This window comes from Lichenostomus cassidix, chromosome Z, assembly GCF_008360975.1.
Source record: "Lichenostomus cassidix isolate B80296 chromosome Z, HeHo_3.0, whole genome shotgun sequence".
In the NCBI taxonomy this organism is placed as follows: domain Eukaryota; kingdom Metazoa; phylum Chordata; class Aves; order Passeriformes; family Meliphagidae; genus Lichenostomus; species Lichenostomus cassidix.
Genome location: NC_139511.1, coordinates 13,131,843 through 13,156,756, shown reverse-complemented (window position 1 = coordinate 13,156,756; position 24,914 = coordinate 13,131,843). Strand labels below are relative to the sequence as shown.

Sequence of the window (24,914 nt, the reverse complement as noted above, 5' to 3'; positions counted from 1 at the left end):
TAAATATTAATAAGTCTTACCTGCATGCTGTAGCTAACCATTGTGGTTACTGATGTACTAGAATCTCTAAGAACTTGCAGGCTGATTAAAGTTGTCTTCTTATAAGCCACAGCAAATCGAGATCCCACAGCAAAATATACTAAACCATGAGGAGAATCACTTTCCAAGACTGTTATAAAAGCAAATCTGGCACTGTCGTTCAAAGCAGCTCCTGTACTTACAGCATACAGCTCAACAAAAATGTAAGTTTCAAATTCTGGTACCTGTAAGTGAGGGATGATTTTCATATTATTTTAAGACCTACTAATAACTTGCAGCTTTAAAAAAAGTTAATATACTGGTTTGTATGCACAATGGATCATTTTAATTACACTTACTGAAAGCATGCTTCCTGAAATGTGCAACACATACAATAAAATATATCCCAAAACCAACACTGCAATGGGCACCACTCCGAAATAAGAGAATGCATCCTATTTCCTAATGGGAAATCCCTATTTCCCATATACAGCATCTTGAAATGTTTTCTGGAACTGAGTCAGAAAAAACATGGAAACCTCCTCATCTAGTCCTTTTCCACTGCCCAGACCTGAGCTTTTTCACTAGCCTGTGTGCTAGGATAATTTCTTAGAAAGTTTAAGACTCTCCAACTTTGAAAGACTGGCAAACATTAATCCCTCCTTTCTTAAGGGATTCTTCTGACCATTAGGTGTTCACACTATTTATTTTCATTCTCTTTTCAATAAGAATTACTGAACACTGTGCTTTGTGTTAATAAAATCAAGTCTGTATTTTACAGTGCCAACAGGTGCGCCCAAGGCTCTTAGACTTGGACATACCCAACCGACAAATGCAATTTAGTGGATGATGGCTCCTAAATTGAATTTCATTACTCACAAGGTGGATATGAACAGTGACAGATTTTAAGACTCTTAGAGATTCTTATGCAGTTTTATGACTTTTCACAGATATCTGTGCTAGATTTAGGCATATAAAATTACACACAAGTTAGAATCAAAGGTTTTTTTGTGGAATGAGATACTATTTACTGCATATGTTTTCCATAAACCACCTTAAGAAGTTCTTTGATAGATGAAAAATTTACTGTGTGAGGCACAAGAGTATATGAATGAACATTTCATTGAAATAAATCCATTCTTTTTTCTTACTGGTATATAAAAATCTGAGATCTGTAATTTACTCTTCAAAGTAAATACTTATCTCCTTCCCAAATTTTTACCAGTCACAATGGAGGCAGTACAAGCCTATAAATAAATACATTGCAAGGAAACTGAGCAGATACTAAATTACTATCTTCAAACTAATCATCAGTTGCTCTGGATCAGAGGACTTTTTTTCATCTTGATAAACTGCAATTCGGTGCTGTACATAAATGAGCAATAATTACTTACATGATCAGGTTTTATTTCAATGGAGATGTTGCACATTGTTTGACCTGCCATGCAGGTCGTGGCTCCCAGCACAGAAACAAGTTCATTCTCCAAGTTCACACCATCTTTCAGAAGGACAACAGCTGTTTTATTAAAGGTCACACGCCAGAAGATATTCACATCTTCAAAAGCCCTATAAGCAAAACAGTAGAGTATGCAGGTACAGAAGGAGAGCACAACTGATTTTGGAAATGTAAACCACATACTTTTTATGATATTATTCAAAACTTATCATTAAGGAATCAGCCGCTTTACAATGAAAAAAATAGCTCTTTTTATTTAAATTTCTTCCTCTAAAATATATTTAGATTATTAAAAAAAGTAACAGAAGAAGAAACTAAAGCAAGTACGGGAGCCCAGATTGTTCTCAAGTTTTGTTTCAGATAGTATGCAATTATATGAATAAGAGACACTGGTGCTTGGAAAACAGGAATGTGCCCAAGTACTTTCATCAATACTATAGTTACCATTGGCCTGGAAGGCCAGGTAGAATTTGTCTTTCCTGTAAGTTTAAGGAATTTACAGTAGTTGAGCATATTTGTTTAACCTGCACATAAATGTATAACATATATATGTATTAGGAAAAAAAATGAAGATGTAAGCATATTGACACATATAACTTCTGGATTGCTTCTTGTAGTATGCATAGCTACTTCTGTTACACAGAGAGATGAGAATTGGAGTTACACCTTTAGCAGTCCAAATGCTTTACCTAAGCAAAACCTTCACAGTTGCTGCCTTACAGCATAAATTGGCAAGCATTTGAGTTTTCTCTTGTTTCTGCTTTATACCAATACAGTAACAGACCTGATTATATTCACAACTTAAATGCCTTTTGCCAAAATCTGCGCAGCTATTAAAGGAGTTGTAAGGCAAACAGTTATTACAAAACTCTTTGATGAACACTGCTTCCACTAACAGTAGCTCCTATGATTCAAGAGAGTGGGAAGAGCACTGGAATCAGCTGTTGCCTGCACCTGTTTGGCTGTCTTGTGACAGTCAGCAGCACCTCTCTGTTTTCTGAGTCTTCATCAAGTACCAGGCCACTTTGTACTTCTGGAATGAATCCCAAAATGCCATTGTGGAGATCGCTTCCTGTGTAGGAAACAGTCCATAAGAGTAGTAAGTAAGAAAGTTAATCCGAGAGTAAATTATAATTTCAATATGCACAGCTGCTAAAAATCCAGTCAGGTATCAAAAGCATGCTTGAAAGTGCTATCTGGGGACACCTCAGTTCTCTAAATATTTCTATTCTTAATTTACACTCTAGAATTTCAAATATTAGCATTTCTAAATTTTATTTTAATCAGTAGAACTGATTTTATTTTAATCAGTATTTTAATTTTATTTTTAATTTTATTTAATTTTAATTTTATTTTAATCAGTATTTTAATTTTATTTTAATCAGTAGAACTGATAACTATTTTTGAAAGTAAATGCTTTATGTGAGCCCTGGCACCATTATTCCACATAAGCTTGTATTTTCAGTAATATTTAACAAATTGCCTAAATTATGTGCCCCTTGACTTCAAGATACTAGGTGTTGCAGTAGTCTCCAGAATAATGTCAAAAGCCTTGTTTATAATGCCCTTATGAAATAATCACTCCAGCTATGTTTATCATAAATCTTAAAAAATTCTGTCTGAATAGAAATGGGCCTCAATATATGCCTACGTGGACAGCTTTGAATAAGTAGGTAATGGAATAAAGATGGGCTTCCAATCATGTAACTTAAGCTTTCTTATTCATCCTACCCATTATGTTGTTGAACCCATTCATTTTCACAAATTATTACATCAGCTTTCCTCTTAAATCTTTAATTCCATGTATGGAACTAGTGAGCTGCAGCCACATTTTTCTTAGGGGAATGTGAGTAACTTCAGCAAAACAGCAGTGGAAGATTAAAAATCCCAGTGCTAACAAGGGGAAACAAATGTCTTTACAATCCCCCATTAAATCTTGCTTCTAAAGGATTTCTTTTTGCAGGAAGTGATGGCTTTACTCTGTCATTGAAAAGGCAATCTGCTTCCACCCCAATCCTTACTAAATGTCAATACATATAATAAGATGAACAGATACTGTGTCTTTGCTTATGTGCTTGCACAAATATTTAGCCTGGGGTATTTATCTATACACTTAAATACAGACACATGCTTTGATCCTTCTCCTTAATGTGCTGTCTCATGTTCCAACTTTAGGGATTCGCACTGAGGGTAAGACTGTAGAGCATATTAATACACCTCTGTGAGGCTCAGTACAAGCTCAAATTCCAATCTGTGTGTATACATACTTTTGCAGTTAATATGCATACCCACGGAACTGATTACTTCCATGGTACATTCTAGAGAAAATGCACATGAAGAGAACACATTTTTCACATGATCTGTTTTTGTATGTGGTCTTGGTTGTTTCATACACTCACCCAGCAGCACAGTTTAATCCTGGTTCTCAATACCCACACTGGTTTCTTAAGACACTCTAAATACCCAAAACTCTCAGTAATGTTGGACATTACGTTCTTGATTAGCCTAAACTGAGTTAGCCTAGAATTAGTTCCAATTCCCAACTTGTTTCTAAAACTTAATCTGTGTTGCAGTTAAGATAGGTTTCTGTTCAGTTGGTAAGCCTGACGGATGTCTAAAAGCTAGGGGAAATTGGAGCTCTGACATCACTTTCTTACAGTAGCACAGCGACTGAAAGAAAACTCTTCCTTGGTGACTAAATAGGCCCATTCCTGTCCTTCATCCCCAGAAGCAGAGGATGACTACACTACAGGTATGAACTACATAGCAGCAAAGAACAAAAACAGAAACAGTTGTAAAAGTGAAAGGCTTAATTTAAATATAAATTATGTGAAATACAGCTGATAGAAAGCCAACCTAATTCATGTTAAAAGGGCATTCAAGACTCTAGTCCAATACCCTTCTCAAAGCTGAATCAGTTCTGAAACCAGACCAAATGGCTCAGAGGTTTGTCTAGTTGGCGCTTGAAAAAATTCCAGGGATGGAGAGACACCATGCAACCCCCTCAGGCAACCTGTGCCACTGCCTCTCTGTACTCGATAGAAAAAAATACCCAGGCTAAATCTCATTTCAGCTTATACTCACTGTCTCACATCAAGCACTGCTGCCATAATGCATTATTTAAATAAGGTATCAGTAAATATTTATGTCTCTCCTCTTTTAGGTAATCTTATGGTCTCAGTAGGAACTAAGTCTTTCTGTATTCCAATCCCCCGTGGCATTTTCTATTACAAAATCATACTTCATAGACTAAGTTAGGAAAAGGGGAAAAAAACAGATGAAAGAAAAAGTAAAAAATGTTTAAAGCATTCTGGAATTGAGAAAGCAAAGCACCTTAACTGTCAAAATACAACTCATCTGGTCTTTAGAAACAAACCAAGCAAAAAGGCAGTGATCTTGTGGTGCCATAAACTGTCAAGAAGTGGCCAGCGTTTACAGTTATCATACAAAATATTTTGGTCTGAACACAGCACTACAATACTATGAGAATGGATCATTTGCACATACTGACAACAATGGAAGCCCAGCAGTTCTATAAGAAGTTCCTCTTGAACATTTTCATTTTCATACAATAGTTAATTGGTGACTCTTCTCATAGTCACAGGTCTGTATCATAAAGTATCCCACTTATTCTTTGAATATGGGAGTCATGGATCTGCTGAGATGGGAACCCCATGTCCCATGAGGAAGGGTTGGAACAAGGAAAACGGCAAAGAAAAATGAGCCTGAAATGCTACTACATCTCACTACACTTAAGCTCAGTGTTCTCCCTTCATGAGGACAAGAACAAAGATAAGCAGCACCTATAGATTGATACCTATAGTATTTTGAGTTATCTTACTAAGGGATGCTAAGTGGGCTTAGATATACAAGAACATATACCTATTTACAGTTATTTAATGCAAATATATTTACTTATTTCCTGGGGAAAATAATATTACCTGCAATAACTACAGTTGCAAAAGCACCAAATCCATCTTCATCCTTTCCTTCCACAATCTGAGCTCCATATTCAGGATTTGAGAGGAAAACATAAAACAATTCCTGTCCTTCAGGCTCATCATCATCAAAAATTTTTATGGACACCTGGCTTTCACATTCTCCATCCAGCAAAGTCAGAGAGACTGTCTGTTCTTCAAAATCTTCTCCTTCCATTGCCCATGTGAAGTTTGACTTTCCATAAACATTTCCAAAAGGATAGAAATCTACTCCACTCTGTACGCTCATGCCCCCAAAAGTTTTAACAGTTATTTTAATATCACCAGTAAATCCCTTGGTCCTTCGGACTTGAAGAATTGCTGTGTTGGAGATATTGTTGTTTGTATCCTCTTCAACATAAATAATCTCTGGCCCCAAACTTAATATTCCATGAAGAATATCATTATCCAGGATATTAACTGTTGCAACACTGTAAGCTGGATTCAAACGGGGACTCCAGTCAAGGTTCACAGGCTGAACATCCATAATTTCAACAGAAGTCAAATTTACAAAAAAAAATTCTTGTATTTCAGACTGACTGTCATCAATTATTGATATTTCTATCACAGCACTTGTCTGAAAATGTAAAAACATAAGCTCTCCATTGTAGATGGGTATAAAGTCTTCTAGTGGTTTGGCACTTCCTGGAATGGTCTGATACATCAATTTAGTGAGATTACTTCGAAAACCAAACAATCTTTGGACATGTAGTCTGACTGCCTGGACATCTTCTTCAACTGAAACTGATCTTGAGTTAAGATCAAACTGGAAGATCCCCATTGGTTCTATTTCAGCTATTGTAAATCCTGATCTGAAATAGAAATTATATCAACATTGAGAGAGGAAATATGAATAATGAAAAGTAAAACAATCAAGCAGAATAATTTTTAGTGTGCAATCGATGGTTGTAAGAAAGTGGATTAAAATATTTGTAACAGTAGAGGGAAGGAAAAGCAACCATAAAAAGCAAGACGTAAAGAGGTTCCCTAAAAAATGCTATTGTAATGATTGGATTGAACAGCCCTCCATAGGCTTAATGCATCCTAAGTCAGCAGAGGATGCTGAGTAAATGATAAATAAAATATGGTCTTCCTTAGAAAATGGAGAGGCAAAGGAAAATATGTCCTCCTACTGTGGACATAATGAAAGAATATAATACAGCTGCTATGAGCAATACCAGTTTTAAACACTGAACAACCTCCTGTTACAAGGGAAAGCTGTGAAGTAGACAGCTGCAAGCAGGTCTACAGTTTTAGCCAGGACGCTAGGGAAGGACAGGAAATTATTTTAAAATATACAGTAAGGCTTTGAAATACTGCTTTCTCACATTACTCAAAGTATGTTTTTTCCAAGATCTAAGCCTTGTTATCAATATCAATTTAAGCTTTACTTTTTTCATATTAAATATATCCCCTTCTTATTAGAAAATATTACACTGACTCTGCTAAATCTTGTGTCATCCCCTTCTCTCTAGAACTGACCCATTATTCAATGCCAGAGGCTACCAAATGGCACTACAATTACAGTGAGTGGTTTTGGGTAACAGACGAGACCCTTCCACCACACAGGACACAAAACACCTTCAAAGCAATTGTGAGCTTTACCTCTTGTGGAATGCACTGTTAAGTTTTCTAGGAAAGGTTATTCTCATACACTCATGGTATTTGACTCACACAGTAAACATGTGCTCTGAGGACTGGAGTGCTTAGGATGGACATGCCTAGGAGAAAGGGTCCGTTTGAGGAATTTAGGCATCTGGTTCACTGCTAACTTCCTTCAGACTTGCCAGTGCCATTGTAACATGGTGAAGCCAATACTCTTCTCCATACAGTGTCACTCTATGCCCACTTTTATATACACTTTTATCTTCAATAAGGAAGAGTGAAAATATTTTGAAAAACAGGTAAGTGAGACGAAAAACTACATTCAATGTAATGTTTTAATTTTTAAGAATAAAAAGGGGTTTTAATATCAAGTAGGCTTTTTTAGAGCATTTCTTATTTAATTTGATTTGTTTTAGATAATGTTTGTAATCTAAGATCTTCTAAATATGGATTTTTAGGGACACTGAAAATTTACAGAGTTCATTTCATTCTTCAGCTTCCTGAAGTTAAAACTATTGATCTTGGCTCTTCATTTTCCTAACTGTCTCCATCATTCTAGACACATTCTAGGCACCTTGGATCCCAACACCAGGAAACAGACTGGAACTGAAGAAAAGCTTCAGTTCTGGTCAGATCAGATCTGCAGTACTGACATTTGTTTCCACCTGAGACAAGACATCCAAATTTATCGAAGAAGGCACTATAATTTGCTAGTTACCTGTAATTTAATATGGATTGATATGAAGTATAGGCCTCTATACATGCCATAATTCTTACAGCATCAGTGCAACTCAAAAGTGTAAGTAACATCCTTACCTCAGGCGAGCCCCACCAGACACATTGCTATGCACTGCTGTTAAAGTGATGGCAAACGTTTCAGGTTTATTTAGGCTTGGAGTAGCCTGAAATGAAACCACTTTACTTTCCTCCCCAGAGGAAAATACAGCAGTACCTGAAAGGAGAATGATTGAGAAAGTCAAAACTACTAAATAGGAATGCTCTTTTTACCTGGGAATATACTGAGATAGGGACTTTAATCACAATTCCACTCCCCTGAGGGCAAAGAAATCTTCATGATAAGGGTCTGTCAGAGACTGAAATAGTTCATGCCTCAAACACTGATTAAGTTTTGCTAATTGTAACAAAAACTGTATAGAGAAGCCACAACCAGAGAAGCCTTGGTGAAGATACCTGACTGAGACTTTGGACTCAAAGTCAAACTGCTGAGATTACTAAAGGGAAACCTATTGCTCAGTCATCTGAGGCTGAAGGAAAATAATGCATCCACAAAGGCCAAAGCCACCAGCTGCTTTGAGAGCAATCTCTGGCTGAGTTTGGGGTGGGGGGAGAGCACAGCTCACAGAAGCCAGGTTTACAGAGACTTCACCCCCAACCAAGGGGGGAAGATGAGGTTTGGGGTGCATGGCATAACCTCTGTCAGAGGCAATAAACACCCACCCTCCTTACACAAACTGGCCCAGCTGTGGAACCCCCAACCCTACAGACCACATCCACGGGACTTTCATGTGAGAGGCAGCTGAGGAGGAGTCACAATCCATCACAGACCCCCCCAAAGCTCTAGCCTTGCACCACAGGAGTGCACGTGATGCAAGCAGAGTGTGCTGCTAGAGACTGCCCCCTCCCCTGGGGGACATGCCTGGACATTGCCCCTGGCCTCAGTGCATATTAACCCATGGCATTCTGTGCTTTCAGGGGTCCATCAGCACCACAAAGACCAGCTGGAGAGGATCAACACAACATCACTGGGATCCACTGATGGTGATATTTTCTTTATTCTGTCTCTGTAACCCTCCTTCTGTCCCCCCACCTCTTTTCCTACTTCTCCTTTTCTCTCTTTGCCCCTTTCTCTCTCTCTCTCTCTCATATTTACTATCAAATAAAACCCATACTATTGACTGGCATATGGTCTTGTTTGCACCTCAATTTGGGCAGAGTTATTTCCAATGAACTTTAATAATTGAATAATCCTAACAGGCTCTTTCCTGTTTAAAGCTGTCATTAATGGCCATAGCATTGTGTCTACAAACAATAGGTATTTTTTTGCTTATAAATAAATAGGTCTCTTACAGATAAAAATTGGATCACACAATTTCATTCTAATGATTTTTCTTTAATAAAAGAAACATGTAGAAGTACAAATAACTAAAAGGTGGTATCATCACTTATGCAACTGTCACAGCTGTTGCTGTCCTTGCAGCTTGTTGTGGCCACTACTCACCAAATGGAGGAGTAATATTGCCCAGCTTAACAGAGTCAGTGGCTAGGTCTGGTGGGCATCCTGAAATCCAGCTAACTACTATAGAGCCATAAACTCCTCTTCTGGTTATGACAGCATGGCCTGTCCCTGCTACAATATTTGTCAGTCGTAATATCACAGATTCAAAGCCAACCTGTAGAAACAGGATATTTTGTCAGAAAATGGAATAAAAATGGACACTAACATCTGTGAAAGCACACTACATTTTGTAAAATGGGTATCTTACAATAAGGATGCATGCATATACATAAATTTTTTTGCATGCATCAATGCACATGTCAATACGTGTATTTCCTTCACAGCTATTTAATAATACTTTTAAATTTTATATTTCTGACAATTAGATTTCAGGGAAAAGGAACAAATAGGAGTGACATTTCCGTATTTAAAACAGTGAATATAGCATTCTTTGTCCGTAATTGATAAGAAAAATAAATTAACCCTGCCCTCAGTTATCACCTGCTCACAGGTAATAACTGTACTACTCTCTCTATATATGTATATACATATATACACATAGGTCTAAAATAAGTTATTAATTGTGTATCCAGTGAAAAGTAAGTTGTTGCCACATGGCATTGTTCACAAAATTATTCTTCCTATTGTGATCTACTTTTTTTCTTTGAGCAGCAAATAGGAGTGAAGATAATTTCCACATTGTAAAAGCAATGGTAAATGGATATATGGTAATATATCATATATAACTGTTTGTCCGTAAACAGTGTATATAAGATGACTATTTTAATTAAGTTTAATTGCAAATTAAAAGCCAAAACAATGCTGCAAGATAATTAAAATCATTAAGTAAAAACTTCAATAAAAATTAAGAGTTAAAACCCCAGCATGCTCTTGCCATTGCCTAACATAAAAACAGAGAACAGTAGCACATATACCATATCAAAATAGGCAAATTATCTTTTCTTACTGTCATACAAAATAGACAAATGGAAAATTAATCACTGAATGATTACCAAATTTACTGACATCTACATTAAAACCCAGCATGAGCTCCATCTCTTTTTGTACATAACACTGCATACATGCTGTTACCTGCTTTGTGGTTGCTGAACTTGTAGAAACTACATTGTCCAGATTTACTTATTTTCCTTTAAGTCATAGAAGTTCTATTTCATGTAAATATTTACACTACTTACACTTTATAGATGAAGAGGCTTTTTACAACTGTATCAAAACTGCATCAGGAAAGAGTAACATACAGTGCAAGGAATAACTGGAAAAATCTTTTCAGTCACATTGATTACAATGAAAACTTTGCTGAATTCTTATAGCAGGTATCTTCTGTAATGAAGTGTACCTTTCTTCTGTGGTAGCAATGTGACACTGCAATCCGGTTACTGACCTGTGAATTGGCAGCTTCCTTAGGAACAAGCAGCACAGCAGACTTTGCTATTCCTAATATTTTAGGCACATCCTTGGCACTTCCCCTAACCAGGCTTATATTAGTCAGTTCCAGAGTAATATTCCAGCCCAGTAAAATAAATGCCTTTGAAAAAGAAAACTTAATTAAAATGTAGAAATTTAATTCCATTAAAAACATGTTATTCAACAGCTCAAATAATTAATAAAATAATCTTCAGATTTTGTTCTGCTTCCATAGAAAAAAGCAGGATTTTCAAGACAAGTGTTTTGCTGATTATGTTTCTCAAAAGAATTACAGTTAAGCCATCAATATTGTGAAAGTAATATGCCAGCAGTTTGCTGGAATGTGAGTTTGTAAAGCAATTATCGCCATTTTAAAAAGTTGTGTCTAACACAGTGGCCTTTATCTTGATTTTAATCCCTAGGATTAAAAGTATCTAAGATAGTTGTAAAAGCATGCAAGTTTGGATGTAAGACTGTGATAATAATGACAACCAACAAGGAATCACGGACATTTGGAGATACATTTATCTTCTGCTTTACAAGTCACAAATAACAGATCACTATTTACAATCCAAAATGAAAACCTGAGAAAATATTTGCATACATATAATAATAAGATATTGAACTTATAATAACACAAAACAATGATGTAAGGAAACATTAAATATTTGAACACATGCATAGCAGTGATTTTGCAATTATTACCAGAAAATGTGATTTTTCAACCCAGTTGTACTACATAAATAGGAAAGTCATAACACCAAAACTCTTTTCTGGTTCTTCGCAGTGGATACTAGTGAGGATTTGTGTCTTATTCGTATTGTGATAAAACAAATGGAAAGAATAGGTATTATAGGAGCCGAAAGAGTAGTACACACCTGGTTTCTTATTGGCACTCTTTTTACTCCAAAGCTGGCGCCATCCTTTATTGTGAGGAATCCCACCTCATTTTCGGGTTCAATTAAGGATTCATCATGAAGGGATATGACACAGTATTCAACCATCACTTCTCCAAATGCCCCAGCATGCCGAGTTACATTAATCTGAACGTACCGATCCAGGTTTTTTTCTACCACTATTGATTGCTGATCAGAATACAGAGCAAACACTCCAAAAGGATCGTCATTTGCAAACACTGTGATCTTTGAAATTCCTTTCTCATGGTCTAAATCTGCTCCACCTTCCACTGAAACCAGATGCACCTCATACTTTTCATCCAGCTCTGGAACATCATCAGGTAACAGGTAGATAATTATCTCAGCTGTACTCTGCTGGTCAGCAATAGCAACAGATCCCTCTGTCTCAAGAAAGTCACCCATGATGTCAGACTCACTACGTATTTCCCAGTACACCTGGAATGAGTACAGAAAATGCAAAACATAAAAGAAAGAAAAATTACCTGCAATGTCAGAAACTTGCATATTCATGATTCAGAATAGACAGGATATGGAACAGACTGCTTTTAAATGGGTAAAATAAAAATTGGTTTAGGTATGCATAGGAAGAAGCACATGGACTATCTTACAAAAGTGTGTTATTTCCCTAACAGTACCATGAATATAAAGATTTTCTTTGTCTAGTTTCAAAAGATTTATGTAAAACTATATGGAATCTAGGAACATCTTTCAAAAAGTATTTCTATTTTTTACACCAAAATATCCTTGCTGTTTTTCCCGTTTCCAATATTCCATCGGAAAGGAATAAGAACCCTCATTAAACACAGTACATGCTTCTATTAATTGATCAATTTACTTTAAATTAAATGAGTTTCCGTTAAAACACTGACTTCTAAACAACTTTAGGTAAAATCAATGTGTATGATGGTTAAAAATAGTCTTATTCTGTCTAGAAAAGTAAATTGTGGTATCTCAAAGAAAGCTCACTATGCAAGTATGGTTTCTTCTGTTCTCACATCAAAAGCAAATGAGGAGAAGAAGAAAGTGAGAGCAGCACTGCAGTATTGTTTTTCTTTTATTTGTCCTGGCCAGGGAAGACTGAACTGTACTCTCCAAACCACAAATACTAGGGCCAAGCACTTCTTAAATTCAGTCTAAAAGGCAACATTAAAAACAATTAATTTGAAAAACAAGCAATTGAAAGGCACAGAGTAAGATATTTTTCCATACATTGACACTGTGGATGATTTCAGATTATACTGTTTATTAGGAAAAGAGGGACAATACCGTTATGTTTCCCAGAATGCCTTGAATTCGTTTGACAAACAGTGTAATACTTTGAGGCCCTTCATCTCCTGAGGGTTCTATATAGTTACTCTCAATTAATGATTCAGGAGCAAACTGTACAATTCCATTAGGATCACCAAACTTCTCTATCTGTAAAAAGGTACACAAACATTTAAAAAATTAGAAATGTAGTGTGAGTTGTATACTTGTTCAAACCAATGAGATTTTCATTGCTAGATGCCATAGGGGCACATATCTCTTACTTCTAAAGACAGAGAAGAAAATTTTGAATGTCCTCTTTTCAGTTTTCAGTTCCCTTGTGCAAGGAAGAAGAGAACAGAGTTTTATTTCAAATGCTGCATCTGAGTATTTTGATACCAAAGCAGTTTCAATGCCCAAGCACCTTGAGCTAGTGTACAGAAACTCCTTTAACACCATCAGTTTGAAAACTCAGCAATATGGGACAGAAAGCTCTTCCACATCCCTCTGGATGAACCATCAGCTGCAATAAGAATTTGGGGTGACCTGATTCCTGATGGGACAGTGGAAAAAAGAAGTAATTCCATCAAGACTTTAGAGACCAGATAATAAAGAAAAACTACTATTTCTAGGAAGGATTTTTTTGAGGGCTTTTCAAGCTTCCTTATAAATATTTCCTTAGTTGCAGTGTCCCTAGAGCACTAATTTATCTTTGATAACTCCATCTGCCTTCTCTCAAAAATATCTACATTTTTCTTGCACTGTGAGAAGTCAGATTTCCTCCTTTCCTCTGAAGAAGATGTCAAGAGGGACAATGTCCTGCTTTTCTTGCAGTTGCTATGGCCTCGGAGCTGGAGCTGTGAGCGTGGGACCAGATCACAGGATGGTGCTCAGTGCTGGCCAAGCTGTCCAGCCTGGAGACTTTGTCCATCACTGTTTTTCACTGTCTCAGGATCTGGGGAGGAATGTGTGTGTGGATGATTTGTCCGTCATTGGTTTTTGTTGGCTCGGAGGAAAAAGAAAATGTTGTCTTTGTCTTGGTGGAGCTGGGTCATGGTGGTGAGCACCTTTTTATGTGTAAATCACCCTCTCTATTGTATGCCTTTGTCATTAATATTGTTGCTGTTACTGGTTTTTTCTCATCTTCTTGGTGTTTTCAAGTAAATTTTTCTTATCTCGACTTGGAAACTCTGCTTTCACTCTCACCAGAGGGGATGGGGGAAGGGAAGTGGATGAGCAGGCTTTAATTTCCACTGAGTTTAAGCCACAGCAGATGACAAATATATTGACACATAGAAATGCGGGCTCAACCCCTGCCCTCTCCAAAGAGAAGAATAAAAAACTGGAAATAAGAGAGCCAGCTGAAGCTTTTATACCAGTTTTTACTGGTGGATTCTCTGCCCTTTTTCTTTCAGAACTGAACACAATACACCACAATAATACGAAGATTATAAAAGCAAAATGACCATGTAATCATTGTGATTAATTTTTAAAAGTTTTGCAGGATAAACACCAATATCAACAGAAATATCTGATGAAAGAGAAGTAATAACAACTTACTATTAGTCTAATGCTGTTTGCCTTAGGATCTATTTCTGTTTCACCTTTCACAAGTCTCAGTCGAATAATGAAGGTTTCCTGAACTTCAACTTCTTCATGAGGATAGATTTGTAGATTTATTGTTCTCAGACCTCCTTCTCCTTCTTCAAAATTGAATGATCCATTCACAGGGTCACCAATGTCACTATTCAGGGGAGACAAAATCTCCTCTGAATTGGGTCCCAAAATGTCCCAGTTAATCTGTGGAAGACATAAATTTCAGCTTTAGAGTGGTGATATATTGTAATAGCATCCAAAGGGAGGAAATGACAGAGTACAGAAAGTACTTAGCTATGTTTGAATCTTTGCTGTTAATACAGCATACAAAATAGTCATAATTGATTATATGGGGCAAAATACAGAAACCTTTGGAAAATTAAGCATGACAATTTACAAATGGAAATTTTGAAGTGTAGTAACAATGCCAGTTTATTAAATTCTAGATGTTAGTAATAGGAAAGAAATTAAGGTTTCTTCAGCTTGTAGCAGGAATCTCATAGGCCAGTATCTGTTTCTCTTCTCTTTCATGATTTGTTTTGCAACACTTCTCACATGAGTACTCATGATCAAAATCGTTTTCCTTTGAAGTGTGATATCAAGTCTGAAAATGACAAATATTTTCTATCATAAAAGTTTTTAATCCTTCAGATTATGAAGGAAATTATGAATCCTTCGTATTTCTTCAGCCTGATTAAAATCTATAGCATTTCCACCAATTCCCACAAATTAGATTGCTTTTAAGGAGGTCACATTTAGCACTTTACAATTATTATTTCAGTAATCGTTTTCCACTTTTCTCCAATGACTTCTAGAAAAAGTCAAAGACAGGCAAATTCTGTATGTGGAGCTCACGGCCTCTAATGCAAATTTTCCAGTCATCTGAGAAGACTTTGAAAGAACTGCCATGTCTCATATTTGTGCCTCATAGCTATACATATTTATACTTATATTACTTCATAAGTGGTCTGTATAGAGTAAAAATACTGTAGAAAACACTTAGTAAGCAATTTCATTAATTAAATTAAACTCATGGTACTGCATGAAGTTAACCATAATTTTGGTGGGATTAGGAGGTAGTTCAAAACAATGTACACAATACCATAATAAAAGAAAGCAAGCAGGAGGAGAAAGAGGAGTTTAAAAGCGTAAAAAAAAAATTCTGTTATACTGCAACTATATGCAATTCATGTTTAATAAAAAGCTGTAATTATCCTATTAGAAATCAGTCATTAAGAAAGCTCTCAAAGCAAAATGCAGGAGCTTTTTGACTTAGTCACTGGAAAACTTTAAGTCTCTGACAGCCAAGGCGCACCTGTGCCTCCACCAACCGTCCAGTCCTTTCCAACACCAGGGACACTGTTGTGGGTGCATCAGGGTTGGGAAGAATAATTTGGCTTTGGTTGAGAAATCGGACCATGCCCTGGGGAGAGTCACTTTTCTCAATGGTGACCTGGCTCACCAGGTGGAGCCCCAGGACTGCTCCACCAGTGGCTCCTGTCAGCTGGATTTCAAATTGCTCTGCAAATTCACTGCATGGAGAAAAAAAAAAAAAAGACATTCCGAGATATCTGAGAGAAAATAAAAATTAAAACTGTACTTAATAATTCAACCATGCATCCAGCTGGATCTCTGTAAAGGAATACAGAAATCATCTTCATAGGTGCAATGTAGAAGATTCCTTCTATTTGCATAGAATGGTGATATCTGAAAGAAAAATTATGTTCTATTTTCTACAAGTATTAAGTTTAACAAAAATATGGAAAAATATTTTATTCTTTACAGCAGTGTTGTTGACTCCAAAATTTCTTATAATGTAATTAAAACCTGTATTTGCACATTATTTAACAGGCACTATGACACTCTAATAGAACAGCTTTTTTTTTTCCCCCCCTTTAAATGATTTTCTTCCTTTGGTGATTTTTTAGCACTGCAGAATTTTTTTTCAATTCTAGTTCTACACATGCTAAAAAAGAATTTATCAGAAATAAATTGGTGAATATATATCTGAAAATTTAATTACCTTTCTTCATCATTTATAATAGAGATATAAATAAAAGACTGGTTCTGTCCATGATAAAAAGTGACAGAATTATTATGGATGACATAGTCAACACCATCAGGAAGTGCAGAAATACTTCGAGAAAGAAAATCAGCTGTGACATTGCCATAAGTTCCACGCTTTCTCAATACAGGAATCATGATTAATCCAGCATCCTCTTCCACTGTAAAAATAATTAAGAAAAAGTTACTTTATTTCAAAATTTATGCCATAGCCTTATCTTCCAAATCACAGTGAGGACTTATGGTAAACTTACCCTGTAGAAGGATATACTGTGGATCAAATTCTATGACGCCTTCAGCATTGTCATTTTTTGCAATAGTGACCCATACTGTGGAGATATTTCCTATTATTGGAGGTTGATCCACCTGTAGACCATTTTCTCTTACAGTAAAATCAAATCCACTTGCAAGAACATTAAAAAAAACATAAAAACACATTTTAAAATTCTTGTAAAAGTATTAAGATGTGTGTGCAACAATTTGTCAATTACTGAAAATACTTTTATTTTCTGACAGTTATTACCAAATACTTTTTTGTCACATTTTTTATATTAATATGTTTGCAAAAATAGTAGTTTATTCATAGAAATTTGTATCTTTCATTTGTTCTTTCTCATTTTATCTTTTTTTTTGAAATTTCTTGCAGCTTGACAACTTGTATCTAATATATGTACTTTTAGCTTTAATAAATCTTAATCAGCAACATCTTTATACTAATGTTAAAATATATTGGTTTCCCATATATCCAATTTCTAGTATGACTACAATTATGGCTGTCTTACAAATTTTACGGTAAAACAGATGAAATGTCTAGCAGTGACTTTACGCAAGTAGATCAGAATCCAAATACAGTTTGTTTTTCGGCTTGTAACAAATCAACTTGGAATATTAACTTTACCTTCCTTGGAGTTCTACTTCAGTAATCATCAATGAAAAGTTTTCAGGGCCTTCAGGAAAGTCATCATTGTGAATTTCAATCAAAATAATTTTACTTTCTTCCTCTGGTTCAAACATCAATTCCCTTACTGTGAGAGTAAAATCCATTCCTTCCTCTGCAGTCCCATTCATTATCTGAAAGCAAAGACGCACTTTGCCATAGGATCCCCTGGAACGCACAACAGTGATGTTCACCTGAGGGAAAGAGAATATTTTCTTTTTAAAATGGCTTTGTTTTCTGTTACAGTTGCCTTAAGGAGATGTACTAAAGGCACTGTTTCAGTGGTTCTGTCAGGTGACAACAATTTGATTTATCAAGTACTGAATACACATAATTTAGCAGACAGCCTCAGTCATTCTAGAGACTGATTTCTTTTCTTTCTAAAGTTGACCATAATTCTAGCAACAATATTGATATCTATCAGTAATTTTATGAAAAAAATGATTTTAATCCAATACCCATTTTTCATCTTCTGTTGTTTGCAATAGTTCACAGGAAAATGCAAACTCTCCATATGGATAGTCACTGGCAGCCATGGTAATATTTGCTGTGCTGCTAGATTCATTTATGAGTCCTCCACCACTGATTCTGGTTAGTTGAAACTGGTAGTAATGCTTCTCCTCAGGACAGTTGTCATTTACAGCCTAGGGAAAATAACCAACAACAGCTAAGAAGATTTAAACCATTTCCAGGGAGAGAGAAATAACTAATTTCTAACCAAGATCCTAAGAAAATAAAAGAAAATACTTGAAATAGCTACTGGTGGCAGATCTCTCATATACCTGTATTAGAACAACTGCTGCAGACTGCCTATCTCGCATGGTCAAGGTCCCCCATACCTCAGTAAATTCTGTCTGATGAGGAGGTGTTATATTCCAATAAATTATGATCTCCCCAAAAATCCCTGGGCCACGTATCAGGCTGCAAGATAAGGACACAAACACAGATTTTATTTTTAACTTTAGTATTGAATATCCTATACAGAGATAGTATATCATACCATTGTGCATGGAAGAAATGTTATCAGCACTACGAAAACATGAGTTTTAACGTACTTAATCACTATTAAGAATATGGGAATTCCCTTTTCTGGCATTTTCAGAACATCTCTGATGTTCTCTTTTATTTCTCTGTGTTGGAAGGCATCTCAAGCTGTATTTTTACCAAGAGGTCTTTCAAGTTTCTTTCCATGTATAGCCCAAAGATGGGGTCTGAAAACTGATTTCTCCTGATTCTATTATTCTTTTCCAGAGACTGATATGCAAAACAGAAGCGAAACTGGATGTTAGGGTAATACCAGGGACAATTTGGTCTATAAGGCAGAAGGATACTAGAATATCTCTGTGAGATTTTCTAAGATATGTTTTGTCTGCTACTTGTCTAAAACCTTACTAGTAACACCAGGCTTGGTGAAATAAGTCACAGTAAAGATTTTTCTGCATATAATGTGATCTAAATCTACCACACGCACAAAGTGTCATTTCGTCTTTTGGGCTTCTTGGGCCAGTACCAGAAGCTGTTCTATTGCTTCTATTTGCTGGTTTACCAAAGGAAAGTGTCATAATCCTTTTTTTCCAATGTTCTTAGAAGATATCTTAATTTCTTCATTCTGTTTTCAGTTGACTGAATAAAATTATTATCTTGTTTACACCAAAACTCCAGTTCCAATATTGCTTATACTAGAACACAGCAACTTACTGAAATACTGTTGAGGCACAAATTGTGACTCAAATTCTGGAAAGCACAGAGCACCTTCAAATGTCACTGATCTCCTTACACCTTTCCTTTTATTAATATCCTCTTTCTTTTGGTGCATCAATGTTGTAAACAATTTGAAGGCAGAGAGGAATATTTGGACCTCCCCAGTACTACTGAAATAATATACTCATGGTATATTCTGCCCTTCTTTAAAAACAATCACCCAATTTTTAAAATAGTTCTGATATAGAAGTGATGATAAAATGCAGCAATCAATAAATTCATGCCAAATGTGGAATCTCACAGCTTTCGAATCTGGGCTGTTGTCCTTCCTTTGAAAAAATGAGAGATGTACCCACCTAATAAGAGCAGTTCCATTATAGTTTCCTGAAGGTTCTCCAATCAAAACATGCTTGGATGAAGGGGCTATCCCAACCACCCCAGAAGCTCCTTCATCTCCCACAATAAAGATGGTTGCAACACCTATGAAGAGAACAGTGTTTCTCATGGTAAATGAAAACTAAGCAATGAGCTGCTTTTGGTAAATTTTGTGGCATGAGTGGTTAAGCATCAGCTTCATAGAGGGCCTGTGGAACTCTCTTTGATTTCTTCAGACAACGGACTTAGGGAAAAAGACAGACACTGAAAATATTGACCAACTAGATGCACACAAAATACTTAAACACTGCAGATTAAAATAATATGAATATACTTAGAAGAGTTCTCATATGAAGTATCAAAAAATAGAAGACACTGAATTAATTCTTTACCATTTACGGGGGATATCTCTTCATCACCAGTAGAGACCAATTGAATGGTAAATGTTTCGTTCCCCTCCAGCAGACCATCTTGAATTGCATGTAAAATAATCAGCTTCTGGAACTCAGTCTGCATCATGTAAAGACCAGAAAGACATGAATATATATTAAATGAAGCTAAACAAAATACAGTATTAAAAACAATACTTTTTAAAATGTATCAAGTGTTAAGAATGTTTGACATATTCTTCAGTATTTTTTAAATATCAAATTTCCGATTAATAAATAGTGAAAATTGTCTCTCAAACATAGTGTGTCATCCTAAAAATACCCTCGCTATTTTCAACCAAATAATGATTGAAATTCCTTTGCAATTGAATTCATATAGATGTTTTCAACTTCGAGGAAACTTTCTGTACAAAATCTTTTCCATCAGAAACTGCATGTTCAATAGTACACACACATTCTAAGGATTAACATGTTATTGAGATTAGATGTATTAGGTCATGCCAAATTTCTGTCTAATCCACATTTTTGTCAGTGGGAAGTGGCATATACATCACATAAATTTACAATACCATGCATTCATAGTTGTATGCTTATACTTAAGCATATATGAAAGGTCAGGAGAAAAAGAAACAATGTTAAAGCCTACCAGTAGAGAAAGGATAGGAAAACTTTGCCAAACACTGATGCTCTTACCAGGAAAAAAAAACCTATTTCCAGCTGATTCAATGAAAAGCAACCAGAATGACTATTTATTTAATCTATTTATTTAATTAAGAACAAGCTATTACTGAAAAAAAATAGATTATGCTCTGTTAAAATACTTTTCTTCATTAAATATTTTGAGCAGACTGTAAAAGGTCAATATTAACATAGTATTGGCATCCAGTATTTTGACTCTGACTTCAGAGACCAAACATGCCATGAAATACAAATCAAACAACACTATGCAGTCTGAAAGTTACTAAGGTGTTTTTTGGTTTTCTTTTTTTCAATCTGCAGATTTGAGCATTCATTTCTCTTTCTCACCCTTTCAGTATAAATTTTCATTTTAAAATGCCTGATACTGTAGTGGAATAAATGTTTCCATAATCATTATTCACATTCAGTAGATTTTGATTCCTCTTTTTTAATTGTAAAAACAATAGAGATCTGAAGAGCTACCTTCCTGAAGATTACATTATGCTACCTTAAAAGAACATGTCAGCTTTCCTTTACAGATTGAAAGAAGCCTGAATACTGCTAACCCCACCAAATTAATCTTTTAGTTAGTTAGTTCAAACTAACTTTTTCTAGTGTATAATACTTAGTTAGTAATCCCCTACTTCTAAAAACATATAACAACAACCATATGAACAGACACAAGTGGAAGTATGTAGAAATCTAAGAGGAAATAAGTTATTTCAATGTTTGAAATACCTCATTGAAATGAAGGGTACCATTTAAAGGGGTCAGATCATATCTGGCTGCTTCCTCGAGAATCCATAACAGTTTTACTTCTCCGTGTCCTCCCTGACTTCGACTTACGTTAAGCAAAACAACTGCTGCAGGGTCATCAGGTGTCTGAGGTTCCTTCACTGTTACCTGATGGAGAAAGAGAAGGAGAATGTGGGAAGGGCTGTATTGATAAAGTCAAAAGCTGTATTGATAATGTCAAAAGACATGGATACCAGTTTGAGATAACAACAAAAAACATCCATGACAATGCTGAACAGGAGTGAAAACGAACAGGAAGATAACAGGTGTAAGTAATGTGTTGAATTCTAGTAGCAAGGATTAGTAATTCAAGTGATTTCTGCATGATTTATGATTCAAAACAATTACAGACAATGTCACCAGCAAGCTTAGCACCAGCAAAATGAAGAGCAGAAGCACTGCAAGAACTAAGATGAGATATGCTTTGTAATTTCATTCCAAACTTTATTTTCAGTAATGCAGATTATTATACAGACCACCAAAAATCCTATCTAGGATATCCTGAATAGTTAGTATGGTGAATTAAATTGATTCAGCCATGCAGAAATCTATATTTATTCAGCAGCACTTTCACTGTTACTAGCATCCTACACAGCTAGATGAAGACAAGCACTATGTTTTCAATCAATTAATGTCTTCCACTGCAGTAAAGACTTACCAAAATCAGTTATGTGCTAGTGACACAAACCCACTATCTAACTTTAGCAGAAAAGAAGGCAACTCAAATCAAACTCACATTCTTTTGTTCAAACCCGAATACCCCAGCAGGGGAATCATTTGGAGGAATAGCAACAGTTACCAGGGTGTCATTCCCAAGTCTTGCACCACCTGTTACCCTCACCAGGGCAATTTTGAATATCTCAAGGAATTCAACTTCACTGTCATCTACGATTGTAACTTCTATTTCTCCTGTAGCCTGAAGAAATGTTAAAAACAAAAAAAAAACAAAAAAACCAAAAAAGTTTCATTTATAACATTCTGTCAATTGTTTGAAAAAAATTTAAATTTAAAATAGGCAAATTGCATCTAATAATAGCTAAAAAGACATTGTTCAATTGTTCATTTTTTCTTCTTATTTTTGTATATTTATAATAAGACAACATAACTTCAGGAGTGGTTTTTAAATCCATCAGTGTAAATCCTGTTTGTTAAAACTAGAAGACTGCTCTACTTTGGTACTCAGTAGGAAGTGAAGGTTGACAATATTGTCAATATTCAGTTAAAATTCTGCATGCTATGTATATTCTTTCTTTGGCCAAAGATGGGTTATATTGACTTAAAATCAAAATCCCTTGTGTACACTAAGTATTCTCAGGTGCAGCATGAAATTTAAAACTATATGTAGGACACAGCTAAGAAAACCTGTAGGCTTATTCTGAGAACTTATAGCGAAGATGGATTTCAAAACAAATTGTCAGTGTAACAGGGTTTATTATTAGCAGTTATGTCCACACTTGCCAAAGTATGAAAGACACACAATCCTATTTGGTCAACATTTATGAATATTCTGGTTTTCCATGTTAAAGAACTGAAGCTGAGAGCATCATTCACATACATAAGACAATAAATAAAATGTTTTAAAGGAAAATTCTGCTAGAAGAAAACTTTCATAAGTTTTAAGTCTTAAGGTAACCAAAGTCAGTTAAACTTTCAGCAAGTGCATACCTGCCCATCTGCAAATGTAAGGTTTCCAAATGATGGTGTGAAATCTTCAAAGCTGGCAGTTAAAACAATGGCTTCCCAGAACAGAACTGCTGACCCAAACCTCCCAGCCTGTCGAACAACTGGGAGTTTTAGTACATTCTGTGGTGGTGGAACCTCATAACCAGAAACAGCTCCAGTGATATCCTGTACATTCAAAAAGAAACTGCTGAGTGTCTCAGCCAACTTCTTTTTTCTGAGTTGACTTGCAGTTAAAAATAAATGAAGAAGTACATAACTACGTGTAAAATGGTCAATATTTAGTATTGACCCTGCTATGAGCAAAAGTCTGGATTAGACGACCTCCTGATGTCCCTTTTTATGACACTCGTTTCAGCACTGCCAGCTCCCTAATAAATTTTGTGTATTATTTGTGATGAACCTTTCAAAAAATGTTTGTCTGGTATCTGGCTGTTTTATCCAGAACAATTTAGTTTTATATAGCCTATCAGAACACTTTCAGAAGTGGTCTGAGAGATCAGACTGTCCTGCTTGAATGCCACATTTTTCATTCAGACTTACTTACCTTTGTAACATTAAAATTAAATATTCCTCTGGCATCATCATTTTCTTCAATTGTTATTTCAGCTATTTCTAATCCAAGCCTCTTCACACTTGGCTGACCTCCAGAGGAAGAAGTGATCAGCTGCACATCCGTAATATTGATTATAAATCCCTCCTGTAATTCTGGAATATCATCCTGAAAAAAATTTACATGTAATTTTTTATTTTAATTAAACTTTGCTAGTTTATAATACATGCAGGAAGATGACCACTTGTAGGTTGTTGACTGTTCAAAACTTCTCAGCATTTGGGATCATATACCTAATCCCTTGCATCATACCATATGAAAGGTGAAAAAGACTACTTTTGCTGAGCTTTCGACATCAAAGCTGACAGTCAGATTCCAGACCAGCAAGAATAGTGGAAAGCAGTGCTGGCTGTCACCTGTTACTGCTACCTAGAAGAAAGTCAGCTAGATCTCAGAAACCAAGCCATAACTTGAAAATCAGTATCTCCATTTTAAATATATTTAAAGAATATAGATAATTTCAGTGAAAAATTAACATATCATAAACTACAGAACAAAACTGTTAAGAAGCATGTAAAGTAAAATAACTCTTTAAACCTGCAAGAAGTTGGCAAATTAGGACATGTGTATTTTTTCCTTTGTCATTATTATAAGCAAATTTTGGGACTACAATAAAACAAAGAATTTGGCTCCTTCCCAGTGATGAGTACTCAAGTTCTTTTGAAAGAGATGGCTGCAAGAATACCAGCAGAGCCATTTCTAGAATGTTAAATCATACTTCTAGTGTAAAATCAGTACCATTTCCTTTTCCTTAAAAGATATTAATAGCTAAAGAGTTTGTTAAGTTACTCACCGGCAAAATAGTGACTATGATAGAAACTGTTGTTGCATTCTCTGTCATAATGACTGTTTTCTTTTCCACTATATAATCCTCATTCTCTGTTGCTCGGTTGGAGGGGGGGAGCTCCAAGTTTGGAGCAGTGCTCAACTGAACAACAAGGTCTCCAACAAATCCTTGTTCTCGAACAATTTGTAGAGTAACAGTAGTTGAATTCTCCTGCCCTATAGTAAGGAGGGATAAAAAATTCACAGCATGATTATTTTAGAATCATAGAATATGCTGACTTGCAAGGGACCCATCAGGATCATTAGAGTCCAGCTCCTGACCCTACACATGACACCCAAAGAATCACCCCTTGGGCCTGAGCATTGTCCAAGCACTTCTTGAACTCTGTCAGGCTTGGTGCTGTGAGCAATTCCCTGGGGA

General features: G+C 35.8%; 1 protein-coding gene across 3 annotated transcripts in view; it reads right to left on the bottom strand.

Moving 5' to 3' along the window:
• ADGRV1 (adhesion G protein-coupled receptor V1) overlaps positions 1 to 24,914 on the bottom strand; it is a 275,778-nt gene that overhangs the window by 144,110 nt on the left and 106,754 nt on the right. For 2 of the 3 annotated variants that reach the window (XM_085042779.1, XM_085042781.1), the window contains 23 exons: positions 24,501 to 24,709; positions 23,642 to 23,815; positions 23,080 to 23,262; positions 22,151 to 22,330; positions 21,358 to 21,522; positions 19,945 to 20,062; positions 19,534 to 19,657; positions 18,259 to 18,397; positions 17,935 to 18,120; positions 17,438 to 17,670; positions 16,794 to 16,942; positions 16,499 to 16,700; positions 15,791 to 16,007; positions 14,440 to 14,679; positions 12,901 to 13,050; positions 11,596 to 12,069; positions 10,695 to 10,838; positions 9,296 to 9,467; positions 7,873 to 8,008; positions 5,416 to 6,263; positions 2,429 to 2,546; positions 1,413 to 1,584; positions 21 to 263 (listed from right to left, as the gene is read on the bottom strand). In XM_085042779.1, the coding sequence (XP_084898905.1) occupies positions 21 to 263; positions 1,413 to 1,584; positions 2,429 to 2,546; positions 5,416 to 6,263; positions 7,873 to 8,008; positions 9,296 to 9,467; positions 10,695 to 10,838; positions 11,596 to 12,069; positions 12,901 to 13,050; positions 14,440 to 14,679; positions 15,791 to 16,007; positions 16,499 to 16,700; positions 16,794 to 16,942; positions 17,438 to 17,670; positions 17,935 to 18,120; positions 18,259 to 18,397; positions 19,534 to 19,657; positions 19,945 to 20,062; positions 21,358 to 21,522; positions 22,151 to 22,330; positions 23,080 to 23,262; positions 23,642 to 23,815; positions 24,501 to 24,709 (4,976 nt within the window). The remainder of the gene's footprint in view (positions 1 to 20; positions 264 to 1,412; positions 1,585 to 2,428; positions 2,547 to 5,415; positions 6,264 to 7,872; positions 8,009 to 9,295; positions 9,468 to 10,694; positions 10,839 to 11,595; positions 12,070 to 12,900; positions 13,051 to 14,439; positions 14,680 to 15,790; positions 16,008 to 16,498; positions 16,701 to 16,793; positions 16,943 to 17,437; positions 17,671 to 17,934; positions 18,121 to 18,258; positions 18,398 to 19,533; positions 19,658 to 19,944; positions 20,063 to 21,357; positions 21,523 to 22,150; positions 22,331 to 23,079; positions 23,263 to 23,641; positions 23,816 to 24,500; positions 24,710 to 24,914) is intronic. The other variant, XM_085042782.1, reaches the window with a different exon arrangement.